This window comes from Lipotes vexillifer, unplaced genomic scaffold, assembly GCF_000442215.2.
Source record: "Lipotes vexillifer unplaced genomic scaffold, Lipotes_vexillifer_v1.1 scaffold1837, whole genome shotgun sequence".
NCBI lineage: Eukaryota > Metazoa > Chordata > Mammalia > Artiodactyla > Lipotidae > Lipotes > Lipotes vexillifer.
Genome location: NW_006773077.1, coordinates 79730 through 99233, shown reverse-complemented (window position 1 = coordinate 99233; position 19504 = coordinate 79730). Strand labels below are relative to the sequence as shown.

Here is a 19504-nt window from a genome sequence, read left to right as displayed (position 1 = left end):
CTCACCTCGTATGTGTGTTTTTACTCCCTGGTGGCCACTGACACTAGAATCCTGCAGTGATAAGTCGAAGTTGAGAGGCCCCTTGTCCTACTCTGGTCAAAGCAGTGAAGTCAGCACACCCAGCTCTCTGTACATGGAGTATGGTAAGTGAGTACTAGGAAGGCCAGTGCTGCAATCGTGTCTTTGCTCTGCTCCCCCCATGCCTGCCACACTCTGAGCTGTGTAGCTCATCTTAGCTCTGTGGAGGGTACACACCATACAGTCTCACCCTCCCTTTCATTATTTTCAACCCCTGTGCCAGAAATCACACTACCCTGCCATTTCTCTCGCTCCTCTCTGCCTTAGGGGTCCCACTGTCTCGTGCTGTGGGTGTTATCACCGTGAATGTCTGGTGAGCCAGCTGGAATGGCTCCCTGAGTGGGTGAGAGAGACCTAGAAAAGAGGCCTTTGAGTGTCCAGGCTTAATTACCGAAGATAGGCTCCACATGGAGATCATCCACAGGGAGAGCCATTTCTTTCCTTGTCTGACTCACAGCACAGGTTTTTTGGTTTCTTTGTTTGTGGGTAGGAGGATGAGTATGTCATCTTTAAATTTAGGTGGTCAAAGGGTTGTCTCCAGGCTCTCTCCATTTATTCCACCATTCGCTAACCCAGGGGCTTAGTGCTCTGGGATCCCGAGATTCAGAGAAATTCCTGTAGAAGGTAGACATCTTTCCAACCTGTTATCCGGGAAGACTTGGGAGCATCTTTAGTGTTAAAATCATCAGACTTCTTAAAGAAGCTTGTCTGTAAAGAAGATTTGCTTTTCAAAGCAGGGCTTTTCACATCCACATTCCATTTTCCCACAGAGGGCAGTCAGTACCTGTGCTCAGGAGAAGGCATGTTCCGAAGACCATCAGAGGGACAGTCACTCATCAGCTACCTGTCTGAGCAAGACTTTGGCAGCTGTGCAGACCTGGAAAAGGTGAGGACTCTAAGGAGCCACTGAAAAGCCCATGAGTTGGGAGATCTGGTCTGAGGGCTCCAGTGCCATTTGTCCTAAAGAGGTTTTGGGTACACAGCAATAACATGGGTGTAGACTACAATACAGGTAAGTCACAGTAAAGATAAGCTCAACAAGTTCTGTCTCTGGAAAGCTCTTCTGGGAGCCTATGCGCCTCACTGAGTCCAGAGATATTACTGATTTTGTCTTAGAAGCTACCCTGGACAGAGAAACATTGAATTTTAGTCACATGATTACTGTTTCCTTGACCCTGGAACCTTAGGTAAAGACTGTCTCCAGAATCAACTTCTATATTTTGTTCTAAGGCTCAGATACGTGATAAATAATGTCCCTGTAGCATTTTATAGCTTACAAAGCACTTTATCTTGAGACATCACATTTACCTTAATACTTTGTATATAAGTGTATGGTTTTAGGAAAGACCTGACCTCTTCTCTGTCATATTTTTATGTGGAAAGTGGGACAGGAAGGCCAGGCATGGCCAGATACAAGAGCAAAGAGAATGTACAACAGGTTTTCTGGCCATCAGCTTTCATTATAGGAGCAGTGTGCATTTCCCCTGGGTGTTTTGAATGAAAGCAATGTGCGTTTTGGAAGCTACTTTCCAAGAGTATAATCAGTGAGGTGTCCCCTTTTTGGTGCTCTTCTTCCCCAGGAAAATGCCCACTTCAGCATCTCAGAATCCTTGATTGCTGCCATTGAGCTGATGAAGTGCAACATGATGAGCCAGTGCCTAGAAGAGGAGGAAGGGGAGGAGGACAGTGACCGGGAGATCCAGGAACTGAAGCAGAAGATCCGCCTTCGTCGCCAGCAGATCCGCACCAAGAATCTGCTCCCTGTGTACCAGGAGACTGAGTACGGAAGTGAGTGAGGCTGTGACCGCCTGTTCCTGCTTCTTCAGCCTTCGGGATAAGACCTAGTACCTCGTGGGCTTTGTTTCTTGTCTTCGTATGTTCATGTGAGATGTTATACACAAGCCAAGGGTTCCTCTGCTGTCAGAAAGATTTTCTGTGTTGTTCTAATTTTTCTTTTTTTCTACCAGACCAGAGTCCTAGAGCTCATCCATTTCCTACCTCTACATGTATATTATAAAGTATCTTATTTGTGTTATACTCTTACATGTTATTATCTTTTCTAAGAAAACAAAGTCCCTATTATTCCTATTGCAAAGCACACAGGAATTAAGAAAGTACAGTAATTTTTGAAAAGAAAAATCTGGTAAATGTAGTATTCTTAACTTGTTCTATATTATACCTATTGTCTATATAGGTTTAATTTATAGCTGTCAGTTTAACATCAGCATGTCTGGCAAAGAAAATTAAACTTTAAGAGTTTTATAAACTTTCTAGGTTGCTAAAGAATTTATTTTTCTACTATATATGGTATAGACAAAGCTCAAAACTATGCACAGGAAAAAAGCCTGACTGTTTCTTTTGGAAGTAGGCCGAAAAGAGAATTTTGAGGACTGTTCATGTCTTCACTTCATTTGGTCATAACTTTGCTATTGTAATATTTAAGCTATTCTCTTCTATACTGTGTTAATTTAACTTTCATGTACATTTAGTACAACTTTTGTTATTAAAATTAGCATTTACCATTTTCAAAAAAAAAAAAATATATATATATATATCAGAAATATCTTCCAAAAAATAGGTTTCTGATATGAGGAGAACTAAGGCCACTGGTTCCAGATTCACTTTCCAGAGAGTGGTACTTTCTGCTCACATGAAACTTTTTAGGGGATCAATCAAGAAGGGGAAACTAGCAAGAAGAGCTAGTTTCCATTTCCCCAGCATAACTCCCAGCCAAGGTTCTATTTACTTCTATGTTCAAGTCATATCAGGTCCCTTTTGTTGTGACCCTAGAAAGAGTAGGAGACCTCTTCTGTCCTATTTATTACTTTTTTTTTTTTTTAATGTAACAGGCTTTCGGGTCACTTCCAACAGCTCCCAGTTCAGTTCACGTGATTCAGCACAGTTCTCTGACTCTGGCTCTGCTGATGAGGTTGATGAATTTGAAATCCAAGGTATGAATTAACACTTTTCAAGGGAACTTTCATTAACTGTTTCTTTTAATTTGGAATCATAGCCTGAGAAGCTTTCCCTAAGCAGGGGGTCTTCATTATGCTTCATTATGGTATGTTGTCGGCTGTTGTAAGAGATAACTTCTCCTGTTAAAAACAAAGCCTATTTAAAATTTAAGCAGAAAAGAGCACTAAAAGGAAGTATTCCATTGGAGTGGGATGGCTATTGATGTCACCATGATGCTTCTTCCACAGTTGCACCTTTCTCTCAGATTCTCACTCTAATTCCTCCTACTAGCAGTCCAGAGCTAGCCCACATCTACGTGAAATTAGAATTCTATTCTCTTGTGTCCTATAACACAACTGAAATTGTTTCAAAGTGTTTAAAAGGAGCTTTATTATAATCCAAAGAGAAAATGACAGAAAGAGTCACTGGGAGGGAAAAAGCAAAAAGGGGGGAAAAAAAAATCAAGTTTACAAAGTGGAGCTTTATTTTCTGTCCTACCAGCGCTAATTTGCATAGCAGAATCACAGACATGTTGTGAGCTTCTTCTTAGAGAAGGGGAGGGGCTCTTATCTGGAAAGGCAGTTGTGTTAAATCAGGTTAACCCATGATTAATGGGTTACTCCATTCCTGAAAATCATAAATTTCTTCAACTTCCTGTCAGTGCAATCAACAAATGAACAGATGGAAAACCAAACAGACAGTTCAGGGATGTAAGTCCTTCCCCCATGGCTGGAACCAAGACTAATTTTCTTATAGAGATGACTTGTGTCTAGTTTTCCATTGTAACATGATGGTAAATAGATCTTTTACTGCATGAGGCTCTGATTTCCTGTTTACGCCAATCTCGAGAACCCATTCAGCTCCAGGTATGGTAGCTGAATTTCTTCCCCATTCAGAAATACAATTTTTACACATATTTTTCCAGGTCTCCAGGAAGTCTTCCTTCTGTGTTCTCCTTAATGCATCTGATTTCTATTTATAGCAATGGTAGTCACTTAAAACTCCATTTTTTCCCTTTGTATGTGGTTTTCCAACAGTTCTCCAGTTCTCTGACACAAAATGAGTGTCCTACATTTCAATTCTGGCACTAGTTCCTAGAGTTAGCACAGACCCTACAGATTGAGGATTCAGTCCCACGAGATGGCTCCCTCTTCAGATGCCAGCTGCTAATGGGGTTGCCAGGATGCCTGTACTTCTCCCTGGCCAACTACCAACCCAGGGGTTCCCACAACTCCCTGCTCACGTTTGATAATTCACTAGAATGACTCACAGAACTCAGGGAAGCGCTATACTTATGATTACAGTTTATTATAAAGGATACAAATGAGTAGTCACATGAAGAGGAGGTACATAGGGCAAGGTCCCAAAGTATCCTGAGCACAGGAACCTCCGTCTCCATGGAGTCAGGGTGTGCCACTCTCCCAGTACATCGATATGTTCACCAACCAGGAAGCCCTTCCAAACCTCATCTTTATCGAGGTTCATTCAGTAAGCATGAGTGATTAAATCATTGGCTAAAAGGTCTGATCTTCTAAATAGCTTTTTCTTCTGGCAGCCAACCCCATCCTGAAGCTATCTGGGTGTCCCCATGAGTCATTTCATTAACTTAAGCTCGGATATAATGGAAAGGGGCTCATTATGAATAACAGACATTCTTATCACTCAGGAAATTCCAAAAGTTATAGGAGCTCTGTGCCAGAAACTGGACAGAGACCAAATATATATATTTCTTATTACAAGTCACGATATCACAGTACCATAAAAAATAGCTATTTATTTATTTATTTATTTATTTATTTATTATACCACAGTCTGTGATTGACTTGATCTCCAAATTAGAAGAAAATAGGAGGGCTCTGCCCTTTCTCTCAGGATCAGCAGTTGGAATTTCATGTGGGTAATAATAAGGTAAATCCAAAACATGGTACTTCACTGAGTGTGGAACAGTCCACTTGACTATAAAGTCTGTTCCTTGCAGCAAAGCAAGGAGCCAGGGGGATTTGTTCAGACTGAAAGGAGCCAAATTTGAAATAGCCTGCCTGGGGGTGGCATGAGGTGTACTCCTATTGGAAACTGTTGCAGCATTTGTGGCCCCAGAGGAGGTGTTTAATCAACTAACTCTCTAGTCAGTTCAGACAGAAATCCTTAAAGGAAAAGACCTTAGGCAGGGCTTGTCAACCTCTAGGCCAGATATTTCTTTGCTGTGATAGACTGTCTTGTGTATTGTACAGTGTTAAGCATCATTCCTGGCTTCTCTACCCACTAGATGCCAGTAGCATACCGCCCTTCTCCCCAGTTGTGACAACCAGAAATGTCTTTGCCAAATATCTGCAGTGGGTACAATATCCTCCCTGGTTGATAACCACTGCCTTATGAGGTCTTTAAGGCTAGGCTGGTTTGGGGAGGCAGCAGTAACTGTCTCCCAAGCCAAAGTGAGAACCTAACTATGGATGTAGGTTTCTAAAAGCAGTGCCATCTTTTGGAGCAAAAGTCAAGTCCTGATTCCAGGAACATGTGGTATAGAACTGTCATTCTCATCAGTTTACTTCCTGTCTGAATACTAAAGGGCACCCTTTTATAATCATTATTATACAGATGGTAGTGAAGGATCTAACCTGACTCACATGTCAAAGAATGGACTTTCAGTATCAGTGGCCTCGCTGTTTTCAGGTAGCCTGTGTTGGAAGCGTGGGTGTGCTCATACATGCATGTGTGTGAATGTTTGCACCAGCTTTTGTACATACCTGTGATACCTGTCAGGGTTATGAGGACTACAGCATCTGGAGAACTATCTGGGGAAAACTGGACTTAAGCTAACTGGGAACAAATTAGATACTCATTTTCTTTCTTCCTTTCTTTTTTTTTATTTTTTAATTAAAAAAATTTTTTATTGGAGTATAGTTGATTTAAAGTGTTAGTTTTGGGCTTCCCTGGTGGCGCAGTGGTTAAGAGTCCGCCTGCCAATGCAGGGGACGCAGGTTCATGCCCCGGTCTGGGAAGATCCCACATGCCGCGGAGTGGCTGGGCCCGTGAGCCATGGCCGCTGAGCCTGCGCGTCCAGAGCCTGTGCTCCGCAACGGGAGAGGCCACAACAGTGAGAGACCCGCATACCGCAAAAAAAAATAAAGTGTTAGTTTCCGCTGTACAGCAAAGTGAATCAGCTATACATATACATATATCCACTCTTTTAGATTCTTTTCCCATACAGGTCATTACAGAGTACTGAGTAGAGTTCCCTGTGCTATACAGTAGGTCCTTATTAGTTATCTATTTTATATATAGTACTGTGTATATGTCAATCCCAATCTCCCAATTTATCCCTCCTCCCCTTTCCCCCCTGGTAACCGTAAGTTTGTTTTCTAGATCTGTGGCTCTATTTTTTTTTTTTAAGTAAGTTCATTTGTACCATTTTTTCAGATACTCATTTTCTTCTTCCTCATAATACCCCAGCAATCTTCACTGAGATTATCCTTGTTAATCCTTCTCTACAGTGATACTTTTAGATTAAGTGGTCATTGTGGCTGATGGAGATAGTGGACAGTTTAGAAAGGAGGGGTCATGTGAAGAAATTACAGTTCAAACCTATAGCTAAATACTGCCACACATTCAGACAGCAAAAGTCCGATAAGATGGTATGAAGCTTAGAGTCTCTTTAGAGTTTTGAATTTGCAGAGCCAACTTTCAGAAAGCTATCTCTTCTAGGTACTTTGTATACAATTAGGATTTATTGCTGCAAATGTTTGGTCTTAGTAACTGCTTTGTGATCCAAACAAGTAGACTTTCTGTAGGTGGAGTTGACTAAAAGTAGTAGTTTTCTGTTCACAGTGGCTTTAAAACACACAAACAACAAAATTCAGGGCATTTATTAATTTGATTAATAGTTAATTATTTTATTAATTTAAAATTTTAATTAACAGTTAATTTTAACGGTTAATATTGTCAGCCACTAGAGTTTGAAATAATTACATGTGTAAGATTAAATTAAGATTTAGAGAAATAAAAGTAATTAGGTACCTTTTACTCCTGAACTGTTGTAATTTATTCTAACAGTCTTCTCTTGCTTGAGAAGTAACAATCATAAGTCATTTTTTTTTAGTTTGGTTTTTTTTTGGCCATGCCACATGGCTTGAGGGATCTTAGTTCCCTGACCGGGGATCGAACCCAGGCAGTGAAAGCGCTGAATCCTAACCACTGGACTGCTAGGGAATTCCCCTAAGTCACTTTTAAACTGGTTTCTGATGTGTTTACAACCAGAATCGTTTGCCTGTGCATTTGCTGACTGTCAGGTACTTCTTGGTTAGAGCATAGTCATCAGTCTGCTTTAACCATGAGGCATACTTTTATTTGGTCTTCCTAGCATCCTTTCTTCCCCCATTTTGGGAGCTTTAAAGCGTTTTTTTGTACGCCAAGAATTTGAAATATTTTTCAACTAAAGTACTACTTTTTCTCATGATCCACAATCCCAACACATTCTGAGGGCTTGGAGGGTAAGCAATCAGAACAACCCTCTCTCCAAAGTAGTGACTTGTTTGACTTTCTACACACAGATTCCCGATTATGAAAGCATAATTTTTTTAACATCTTTATTTGAGTATAATTGCTTTACAGTGGTATGTTAGTTTCTGCTTTATAACAAAGTGAATCAGTTATACAAATACATATATCCCCATATCTCTTCCTTCTTGCGTCTCCCTCCCTCCCGCCCTGCCTGTCCCTGTCCCACCCCTCTAGGTGGTCACAAAGCACCGGGCTGATCTCCCTGTGCTCTGCGGCTGCTTCCTACTAGCTATCTGTTTTACATTTGGTAGTGTATATATGTCCATGCCACTCTCTCACTTTGTCCCAGCTTACCCTTCCCCCTCCCCGTGTCCTCAAGTCCATTCTCTAGTAGGTCTGCGTCTTTATTCCCATCTTGCCCCTAGGTTCTTCATGACCTTTTTTTTTTTTTTTAGATTCCATATATATGTGTTAGCATATGGTATTTGTTTTTCTCTGAAAGCATAATTTACAATTCATCTTTCTCTACTGTAGGTTTCTTTATTGCTTTCTGTTCTTTTTCATTTGTTTCTTTAATCAAGTTTATTACTGGGGACCAAATTCTTTCTAACAAGTGTCGGTATATTTCTCATTAGCAGTCTTCTTGATCATGTCCAGAGGCTTACAGGTGCTTTTCTTTTTGATGACCTTAAGTAATATATGCTATTGAAGAATCTCTTGGGATTCTATCAGAGGAAAGTTATCAGAATCCATAATACCCATGGAAAAATTACTTAAGCATCGTAGTATAGACATCATCTGTGATAAATACTCTGCATAATTGTAATACTTTGCTTAATGTAGTCATTTTTCTTAGATCCTAATTCAGCAAGTAGACCTTATGGAGCAGAAGTGTTTATGAAGGAAATAGTTTTGAAAGTTACTTCCTCCTCACAGTAAAGTGGATGTAAACTTGTGATCGTAGCTTATTCATAGAAAGCTTTGTATTCGTTAACATCTATTCCCTTTTTAAAAAAACATTTTACTGAGGAATAATTACACTTCAAACTCTACCCACTTTAAGTGTACAACTCACTAAATTTGAGTCAATTTACCAAGTTGTCAACCATCACCGTAATCTAGTTTCAGAACATCTTCGTCACCCCTTTAAGATCCCTCACGCCCATTTATAGTTAATTTACATTCCCACCCCAAGTCCCAGTCCACCACTAATCTTTAGATCTCTATAGATTTGTCTTTTCTGGACATTTCATGTAAATGCAGTCACACAGTATGTGATCTTTTGTGTCTGGCTTCTTTCAATTCATCTGTACCTTCTGATGCTGTCTGCCAAATTGATACGATATCATTCACGGGCTCCCAGTTCCAGACAGTCTTTTCAGCGTCTTTGGTTTTAGGATTTTGTTGTTGTTTTTTTCCTCCCTTCATCCTTTTCCACTACAACTTCATCAATTCTTCTCTATCCTCCTTCTTTTAGAATTTCAATCTCTGCATATATGTACCTAGCCAGGGTCCAGTCAGGAGACAGAAACCACATGATAACTTGAATAGGGAAAATTTAATATAAAGAATTATTAACTCTGATGGGGGATTGAAGTAATGGGAGACTGGCTCATAAGGAGTAAAGAGAACTCTGAGGAATACAGGAGTAGCAGATATAGGCAGCAGTCACCATCCCTAGGGCTGAGATAGAGCCCCCAGGGGAGGAACAAAGGTAGAAGAGGGCCATACCCCGAGGCTGCGATCCAGACCTCCTTGTTCACTGGATGATGGAGTTTTCTGAAGGTGTAGAATTGCCCTGAGAGAATGTCCTGGCATGTTGTCCATGAGGGGTGCCATGCCAACAGCCCTCTTCAGGAAACCATTCTCTGGGGTATGGGAGGAGGCTGCCCCCAGGGGGTGCTGTGCCTCAGAACTCAAGGGATGCTGGAGGAAGTGGCTCATGGGAGGGGCCAGGCCTGCAGCACCGGCTCGGAAGCTTTCCCAGAGGTCCAAGGGAAGCCGCTTATGAAAAGTACCATCAGTGGCGCCCTGCTGCAAAGCCTCCTGAAGCCATGCTTACCCTGGGGAAAGTCACTTGCACCACAGGAGTCCTCTTACGGGAGCACACCAGCAGCCAGAGAAACCCCTTCCTCCTCCAGTGTCCCCCCAGCGCCCTCTACTGCCGAAGCTGAACATTGTGCCAGCTGGCAAAAGATCAGTGTTTTCAAGTCCAGCTCCGTTATCACAGAGCAGACAAAAAGAAGGGCAGGTTGGGAGCTGAAAGGCAATAAATTGAAAACTGGCACAATATATAAAGAGGAAAGTTCATGAACTATATTTTGGGCAAGTTTTAAAATTATATCCAATTCAAGGTAAGCTGTTGCTCCTCCCCACCTTCCCTCTTTTAATAAATTGTTTTCTCCTTCTAAGGCAAGAGTAATTGTGGTTCTCCACTTTAAAGTGTTTCCTCTTGAGTCAGCAGTTACAGAACATTCATTAGAGTTGGATTTCTGCATGTGTTGGGTATCCCCTTATGTGCTAAAAGGAAAACAGGATGCAAACCAACATCAGATTGGCCAGTAAATTCTGAAGTTGACTCTGTTCTTGTGCCTCACTTATTTTGTTTAAAAATGTGCAGATTTTGCTAGGGTACCAAGGTTTTAACCAGTTCTTCCTTGATCATCTCAATACCGGTATCTGGACATGGAAAAATTCTTCTTATAACCTGTCATTATTTTTGTTGTTGTTGTTGTTTGTCTTTATAGTTTTGAACTTTTTTCAGTCAGTAGTAATAGCCTTATCCTATCTAAAGCATCAGAAGCATTTGAAATCAGTTCTTGTTAAAGAATTGATAAAAAGTTTCATAATTATGTTAACTTCCATTTGGAAGGAGTGCTTCTCAGACTTCTTTCTCAAGTGCTTTCATTTGGGATATGTTTAATCCATTCAGTTGAGTAGCTTTCTTCTGTCTCTTTACTCCTTAATTATCCTAGACCCTGGTCTACTTTTACCCAGATCCTCAACTAGTGTTCCAACCACATTAACCTAGTCATCTGCTCGTACTGACTAGAGAGTAAGCAGGATACAACAGAGAGGCCTAGTACCCACGAGGCCTTCGTGGTACTGACCAGTGACAGGTGGCATGTCCCTTTTGATATCAGGCGCTGCCTCTCCCTCTCCACTTTTGGGGTAAGATCCTCGCTTCCAAACCCGTGTAGTCTTCTGCACTCTTGGAAATATTCATGATTAGCTAGGACATCACTGCACCTCTGGTAAAAAAGAAGAAACATGATAAAGTGTGACTTGACTTTATTTTCCAAAGAGGAGAGAGTGTTATTTTTTTCTCTCAAAGAAAAGAGGACTTCCTCTCTGTGAGGCTGAAGAACTGCTGAATAGTTTTTATGAAGACGGCGGTTTTCAGCAACCATGAATTGTCAACCGCCTCTCCTCTCTGGCGTGCCATGTTTTCTTTAGTAGCCTGGCCCTCAAGTAACCATGTTGGTTAGCTCTTTATTCAAGATATCTGTCTAAGATTTTTGTCTGGTTTTTCCTTTTCTATCACTCGTAAACAGGCTGAAATTTGCTTTTTGCTTTTAGACAATTTTTTATTTAGGAAATATTTTTTGGAAACCTATTACGTACAAAGCTCTTTGAGGATTTTAAGGACAAGGCAAGACTTACATATGATCCAAGGCACTTTAGTGTTACTCAAATCAATGTTGCAAACCCAATGGTCTATGAAGGTCTACTATTGCCTAGAGTTATTTTTTTTCTCTTCTAGCACTATTTAGAATGGAATACAGAACTAGCCAGTGTATTGGGAACTGGATTTGAGTGGCGCAAATTCAGGCAGAGTATATGACATACATGAACTTCTTTGTTAAATAAAATAGGATTTGTTATTTGCTAGTCAAAGATTTTGTTGCTATCTTAAGTTTTTCTATGCTTAGAGAGCATATGAAAACTGAGAGATTTCAATTCTTTTCTCTTATTTGTGTTTATAGCTTTGAAGACATTGATTTTTCAGGAATATTATTTGAGAATATGCTGTAATACAGAGCACTGTGTTAAGTATTTCAGGGCCAAACAGAAGAATTAGACACGATCTCATTCCCTCACACCGAGATACTATAATCTAGTGGTACATACAAACGTGTATGTGTACAGAGGAAACATGAAGAACAGTTGAGCTGCTCATGGCCAACTGCAGAATGATGTCATGTAATTGAGCTGCTCGTGGCCAACTGCAGAATGATGTCATGTAAGCTTAGCGTTCTACTGAGGGGCTTAAATGCAGTAGATTGATCATTGTGTAGGTTTACTTCGGAAAAGGTCTTTTCACTAGGCATCAAAGGAAGTGAGGGATGAGACTTATCAGAACAGTCTTGTTTTCATGACTTGAATAGGCAGTACCTGCTTTTCTTGAACATGACTGTTATGTTTCACATTCTCCCCATTAAAAGTATTTGGGTAGATGAGGTCTCTAGAGGTTTAGGCGTATCATTATTAGAAATCCTTTTCAAAATTCTTTCTTGGAAATAGACTTTGGAAAGTCTGCCATAGTTTCCTAAAATTATGTTTGAGAGTTCTTTAGTAAAGATGATGTTGAATAGCTCCATGAAAATTTGTTGTTTAGGGCTTCCCTGGTGGCGCAGTGGTTGAGAGTCCACCTGCCGATGCAGGGGACACGGGTTCATGCCCCGGTCCGGGAAGATCCCACATGCCGCAGAGCGGCTGGGCCTGTGAGCCATGGCCGCTGAGCCTGCGCGTCCGGAGCCTGTGCTCCGCAACAGGAGAGGCCACAACAGTGAGAGGCCCACGTACTGCAAAAAAAAAAAAAAAAAAAAAAAAAAATTTGTTGTTTACCAGGCATCTCCAGGGAGTTGCCAAACCATAGAGAAGTTCTTTTTTTCCCCTGTGCCACTGGACAGGAAGGGAGTCTTTCCGTGAAACTTTGTTAAGGACATGGACGGCTTCTCACATTCAGTGGGTAATAGCAATAGTGGTCAGATGTTAGAAGCAAAGTTTCAATTCCACATACATTTAATGAGTAACCTCTGTGACCTAAATTCTGTGTTAGGTACTGATTCTGGTATAAAAAAAAGAGCTAGATAGAGTTCTTGACTCTGAGAGTTTATCATTTAAGAGCACTTGAGATTTAGAGAATGAGAGAAATTGGAGTAATTTGTTGCTGCTTGGTAGAGAGTGTGTCCCCGTTTGCCTTAGGATGCTTCGTTTTCTCCTTCACTGCTTTGCACTAAATGTGAATTTGTGTTTCCACCTGGATTTGTAGCCACTTTGACCTTCTCAATGCTATGCATAATGTCACCAATTCAGTCTGTTGTGACTTGAACAGAGCCAAAATATAAATTGTATGTAAAGCTTCACCTGGACTCTGCTCCGTATCCTGCATAGAATGTAGCACCTAGCTGCTGCCCTGAGTGCTTAGCTGGCAATAGCTTGGACTGCTTTCCATTATTATCCCTTACCTCCTCCCTTTCCATTTCCTGCTCCCCTTAACTCTTGTTTGCATTTAGATGCTGACATCAGAAGGAGCACACTCTCAAACAACAAATCATGTGTTTCCTCCCAGTCCTTGTAAGTACTTTTTTATTTTTAAATAAAACTTTGGGATATGTGGAGAAACAAACCCAGGTCTTTACATATGGATGGGAAGGCCATGGGATGAAGCCATCTGAATTCACAAAGAGGCAAGGTTAATGTGACAGGCCTGCCTGATGGTGGTGAGTCCAGGGAAGAGAGCAGAAGATCATGGGATCAAACAGGCTGGGCTCTGGTGGAGGCAAGGCTCGCAGAGTGGATTATTCCTTCTCTGCTAACTCTGATTATACCAGAGGCTCCCAGAAGATCAGGTCTCAAAAGAGAAAACAGTGATCGTGATTTCTGATTATGAAATCAAATTGAACAGGTTCCACATAGTAGACTCAACTAGAGGAAATAGTAGTTCACGTGGGAGTGACAATAGTCTTCATAGTCCACAAAGCAGTTTGACTCACTCTATTTTGTAAACAGGTGTTGTCATTCCCATTTTGCAATTAAAGAAAGTGAAGTTTAGGGCTTCCCTGGTGACGCAGTGGCTAAGAATCCGCCTGCCAATGCAGGGGACACGGGTTCAAGCCCTGGTCCGGGAAGATCCCACATGCCGCGGAGCAACTAAGCCCGTGCACCACAACTACTGAGCCTGTGCTCTAGAGTCCGCGAGCCACAACTACTGAAGCCCGCGCGCCTAGAGCCCGTGCTCCGCAACAAGAGAAGCCACCGCAATGAGAAGCCCGCGCACCGCGATGAAGAGTAATCCCCACTCGGTGCAACTAGAGAAAGCCCGCACGCAGCAATGAAGATCCGACGCAGCCAACAAATAAATAAATAAATGAATGAATAAATTAATTAATTACTTAAAAAAAAAAAAGAAAGTGAAGTTTAGAGAAAGAATTTGACAGAATTCTTAACCAGCAGTGCCATGAATGTTAGTAAGTGGGATTTGAGCCTAAGTCTTAAAACTATGTGTGGACCTGTGTATTTTGCTCTGTACTCACATGTCTGAGGATGATGAGAAAGGAAGCTGAGTGGACCAGGGGTGCTGTGAGTGTTCTCTCAGTCCATAAATCACTGTGTGTGGTATCGGGTCCTGAAGTTAGGGCTCCCATCCTCCTGTCTTTTCTCTATGCTCAGTCTTCCTTGACTCTGTTTCAGCTCTCACTGCTTCCTACACTCCACGTCTGCTGAGGCAGTGGCCATGGGGCTCCTGAAGCAATTTGAGGGGATGCAGCTCCCAGCCGCCTCAGAGCTAGAGTGGCTTGTTCCAGAGCACGATGCCCCTCAGAAGGTATATTCTTCAAGTCTTTTTCTCCACCCAGCGTCGAGCCCCAGGAGTCTATGAGCCTTTCTGATATTGTTCTCCTTTATTACATGTCTCCAGTTTAGAATGAGCCTCCAAGTTTCCTTCCGTACATTTAGAAGCCATTCATTACAAATGTATGTTGGATAAATGAAGGAATGCATGCACGCTTGCCTAGGTTTTCCCTAGCCATCGTCAGGATAGGAGATAACGGCTCCTCCAGTGTCCTCATTCCACATGACTGCTCACTAGACCCAGGGGCAGCACTCCTGTGTTGTGACCACCTTGAGACACTGGAAAAGTGAACTATTCAGGTTCTTCTTTGCTCTGAAGTTGAATAAGGCATGAAGCACCCTGGCACACCAAGGGTCCTGGGCTGGGTTCAGGGACAGCATTATCAAGGGGTGCCACCACACTGGGATGCCGTTTCTGTTCCTTTTTATTCTTGGAACCCAAGACCCTCACTTCTAGTAGCCTGGTGCCTTATCATTTATTTCCAGGGCCAAGGCTCCCTGAAGCCCTTGCTTACGGTGTTCCTGAAACGGCTTTCATTAATTATGCTTCTGCCATGGCCAGAAGGGTCAAGCATATGTATTCCCCCAGATTGTCCGTGGTGGATCACCCTGTGCTTTTCTCCTGCAGCTCCTGCCCATCCCTGACTCACTGCCCATCTCACCAGATGACGGGCAGCATGCTGACATCTACAAGCTACGTATTCGTGTTCGAGGCAACCTGGAGTGGGCCCCACCCCGGCCTCAGATAATTTTTAATGTTCATCCAGCTCCAACGTGAGTAGTCAGTGGCCGTGCCCTTTGGCAAACAGATACATTCTCTTTGGATTGTCAGAGCCTTCTCTTCACCCTATTGTCCCTACCTGCAGCTGTACCTCCCATACAATTCTAAAAGGCAGAGGGAGAGAGTTACCTACTTGTCTGCGAGTTGTTTTGTTTTTTTTTAATATTCATTCATTTATTTATTTTGGCTGCGCTGAGTCTTAGTTGCAGTATCGCGGACTCTTAGTTGTGGCATGCATGTGGGATCTACTTCCCCGACCAGGGATCGAACCCGGGCCCCCTGCATTGGGAGCACAGAGTCTTACCCACTGGACCACCAGGGAAGTCCCTTGTCCGTGAGTTTTACTCTTAGTCCTCCCATTCCTTCCCAGAGCTAACCAGAAATGAGGTCTTTTTTTTTTTGGCGGTACGCAGGCCTCTCACTGTTGTGGCCTCTCCCGTTGCGGAGCACAGGCTCCGGACGCCCAGGCTCAGCGGCCATGGCTCACGGGCCCAGCCGCTCCGCGGCATGTGGGATCTTCCCGGACCGGGGCACAAACCCGTGTCCCCCGCATCGGCAGGTGGACTCTCAACCACTGCGCCACCAGGGAAGCCCCAGAAATGAGGTCTTTTATCACTGGCCTCCCAACCTGTTGCTTTCCTCCCAGTAGTTTTATGAGCTTTTTTTTTTTTTCCTCAAGATGGATGGATGCTTTTCTTTCCTTTTGTGCTCTCCTCTTTACTATTTCTCATCTCTTACATTTGTACAGAAAGTGTGATTCATTACTGGGGAGAGTCACTGCCTAGACCTAAATTCTAACCTTACAATCCTTGGTTTAAATTGGTTCTCCCAATATCTTCATTTTGTCCAACTCTAAAAAAATAGGTGAATTCCCCTCTCTTCCCATCCTTGTGGGAGTCCTGTATTTTTATCCCCATCCTTTACATCTCAGAGACCTCATGCAGCTGGTATCTGCCAATCCCCTCTCCTTCCCGTTTCCTCAGGAGGAAAATCGCTGTGGCCAAGCAGAATTACCGCTGTGCAGGATGTGGCATCCGGAGTGACCCTGGTGAGCGTCTTCTCTGACCCCCCTGCTGCCTCCAAGAGCTTTACCCTGTCACACACCTGGACGAGGGAGCTGATCAGAGAAGTAGTAAGAGGAGGTGACAGAGCAGAACTGGGGAAAGGGAAAGAAGAGGCCTGGAGGACGGAAAGGGGTACTCCTAGGCAACAGTACTGGTAATCAGAGGGAAATGATTTCTAGGAGCCCATTACCAGGATTGTGTACTGGAGAACATTGTGTACCCTCAGCCAGGTTCTTGGAGGCTGCATCTTACCAACTCTGGCAGCACTTGTTTCCTCAGCGGCCTCCAGGCTAGGACACAGAAACCACAGGCCCCACTATGTCGGTTTCTGGCAGCTTTGGGAGCTCAAACAGAGGTGGCTGGAGCCCACTGGCCATCCCTTCCTCCTCTTTCAAAAGGAACAGCAGGGCTGCCTCACCAGCTTATAGATGGGAAAGCCACCTCTGACCTTTTGACTTTCCGTTTTTTTCAGATTACATCAAGCGGCTGCGGTACTGCGAGTACCTGGGCAAGTACTTCTGCCAGTGCTGCCACGAGAATGCCCAGATGGTTATCCCCAGCCGAGTTCTGCGCAAGTGGGACTTCAGCAAGTACTACGTCAGCAATTTCTCCAAGGACCTGCTCATTAAGATCTGGAACGATCCTCTCTTCAATGTGCAGGATGTCAACAGTGCCCTCTATAGGAAGGTCAAGCTGCTCAATCAAGCCCGGGTAAGACCCCTGAAAAGGTCATGTCGTAGATTACCCTCTGTTCATAGAGGTTGCCCAATATCACCCACTCCTCTTTGTCGCTGTGGCAGAGCTGTGACCATCTCATCATTCTCACTTTCTCTATGTACTTCTTAATGCCATTTTCGAGCATTAAGAAGCATTAAGACAGCATCTGTCGAGTTAGGGTCTCGAACCTGGCAAGGCAGCCTGAAAGCTATAGATAACACTTAATGGCAAAAGCAGGATTTCTCCCTTCCCTGAAAATACTACTGAACAGAGAATGGGGTGTCGGGTTGGAAGCTCAGATTCTGGATTTCTCAGCAGCTCCCAGCTGTGTATGTGATTTGGGCGGACTGACCTAGCAGAGGGCCCTTCCCTGACTGGGGGTGCCTCTGAAGTGAGTTGTTGAGTTACAGGTATAGAGAACACTCTGGCTCTGGCTGCCTCGTGCAAAGCCTCTAGACGCGCAGGGTTTAAAGGTACTGGCCTTTCTAACGGTGGTTTCTCTCCTCTTTACACCCCTCTGACTCCCCACCTACCACCACAATGCCGTTCTCTTCAGCTGCTGCGGGTCCAGCTATGTCACATGAAGAACATGTTCAAGACATGCCGACTGGCCAAAGAGTAAGTCTTGTGTGGAGGCCAGAGGCCTCTGGCTGAGCTAATGTCTCTGAAAGAAACATGTCCCAGCATTTGGCCCTTGTTATGTGAAGCAGGAGAGTAGGGGGATCTTGCAGAAAATTCCAGAAATGGTAAATGAGAAGCCTACAGCAGTAACTATGTCTGTGTCCCTCTCTCTGGAAGGGGAGATCTGGTTATTCTACCCAGGGCAGGCCCACCACTCTTTGCAGGCTGACACGCATCACTACAGAAGGACCTAAAAGTCACTTCTGCCCTCCAGACACCTGGTGGTATGGAGGGTTGAGGTGGCCTGGGCTGGCTGAATGTTACCCACCCTAATTACTCTGCCTAGGATGCTTTTCTTCCCTATCCTCCTTCTGGATAGAAATCCTTCTGCCCTGATGTGCCACACAAAGTGTTCGTTCTCTGCTCCCGCCCACTTCCCCTCATTTCCTGCAGGCTTTTGGACTCCTTTGACACAGTTCCAGGCCACCTGACAGAGGATCTCCACCTGTACTCGCTGAATGACCTGACTGCAGCCAGGAAGGGAGAGCTGGGGCCCCGGCTCGCTGACCTCACCAGGGCGGGGGCTGCCCACGTAGAGCGATGCATGGTAAGAAACTCTCACTTTAGCATGCTGCTGGGCCCTTGCTTAGGGACACCGAGAGTAGCGTGCATCCAGGGTTCTTGGCATTTAGTTCCAGGAAGTTGAATTGGCTTGTCAACACTGTGAGAAAAACTGTACAGGATTGCTCTTTCCTGGGTTGGTGAACAGCTAAATCATCCAGCTCTAAGGAACCTAGAATTAGAAGATGATTTGGTGCTGGCATTTCTCCTGGGAAACGGGCAGGACTAAGCAGGCCTTCACTAAAGAATTATCATGATGTGAGAGGAGGACCCTGGATTAGATTCTGGAGAGGGACTGGGTCTTGGCTTTATCATTTTCAATCACTGTGATCAGAGGAAATACTTTGCCCTCTCTGAGGTAAGCCTCAATTTTCTTGTCTCTAAAATGAAGATAATGATTAATACCCACTGTCCTTTCCTCTCAGTATTTTTGAGGATTGATGAAATAATTTATGTGAAAGCATTGTGTAAACTTAAGTATTCTGTAGATGCAAGTTATCATTGTTCTTGATGTATCCAACATACCAGAAATGCATAAATTCCATATTTAGAATTTCCCGTCTTAGAATATGTCCAGTTTGTGTTCCTGTAACAGTCCCAGAATTAGAGCTTAAAATGGGGCATATGTAGAAGTCCCATGTAGCAGGGGGCATTGGAAAGACTTCACTGTAACCTGACTCAAGGCTGCGTGTTATTTTGGAGAACTGTACTTGCCTTTACATTTTACCTTAATTGGTTGTGTTTCCTATTTCAAAATAAAGTCATTACCCAGGCTGGAATTTTGACTTTAGGAAGCCCTTTGTGGCATCGTTCCTCCCTTCTTTTCATCTCTTCTTTGAGAACCACTCTCATGGCTGGAGTTTCTCAAACTCATGCCTCTCTTGTCTTCACCTTAAAGCTTTGTCTAACACTGCCCGGCAACACTGCCCAGCCCTGGCCCCAGTTTGGCTATCATGCTAAGTCCAGCCTGGGTCTCTTTCCTGAAGGTGGGAGAACACGTTCGAGTCCCTCAAGACTTAATGATATTTTGCTCCTCCCCTCGCTTGTGTTCACCCTCTTGGCCAGTTCCTGTGGTGTGCTTTGCCTCATTTTGCTGCCTGTGTCTTTCCTCTCCAGCTCTGCCAAGCCAAGGGCTTCATCTGTGAGTTCTGTCAGAATGCGGATGACATCATCTTTCCCTTTGAGCTCCATAAGTGCCGGACCTGTGAAGGTGAGAGTTGGTGCCCGGTGTGGGGTGGGCAAACAAGACAGAACACAAGGCTCATTTATTTCCCGTCAGCCACCCCTATTAGTAAGAGTTTGGTTTGGTTCAGCA

General features: G+C 43.6%; 1 protein-coding gene and 1 pseudogene across 1 annotated transcript in view; one reads left to right on the top strand and one right to left on the bottom strand.

Annotated features, from left to right (window-relative positions):
* Positions 1 to 19504, top strand: part of RUBCN (rubicon autophagy regulator) — a 39664-nt gene that overhangs the window by 19102 nt on the left and 1058 nt on the right. The window contains exons 8-19 of the mRNA XM_007448009.1: positions 48 to 143; positions 849 to 964; positions 1659 to 1866; positions 2928 to 3029; positions 13050 to 13110; positions 14227 to 14359; positions 15014 to 15159; positions 16150 to 16214; positions 16703 to 16941; positions 17504 to 17565; positions 18022 to 18175; positions 19306 to 19399. Of these exons, the coding sequence (XP_007448071.1) occupies positions 48 to 143; positions 849 to 964; positions 1659 to 1866; positions 2928 to 3029; positions 13050 to 13110; positions 14227 to 14359; positions 15014 to 15159; positions 16150 to 16214; positions 16703 to 16941; positions 17504 to 17565; positions 18022 to 18175; positions 19306 to 19399 (1476 nt within the window). The remainder of the gene's footprint in view (positions 1 to 47; positions 144 to 848; positions 965 to 1658; positions 1867 to 2927; positions 3030 to 13049; positions 13111 to 14226; positions 14360 to 15013; positions 15160 to 16149; positions 16215 to 16702; positions 16942 to 17503; positions 17566 to 18021; positions 18176 to 19305; positions 19400 to 19504) is intronic.
* On the bottom strand, positions 9995 to 10940 carry LOC103068945 (endoplasmin pseudogene; annotated as a pseudogene).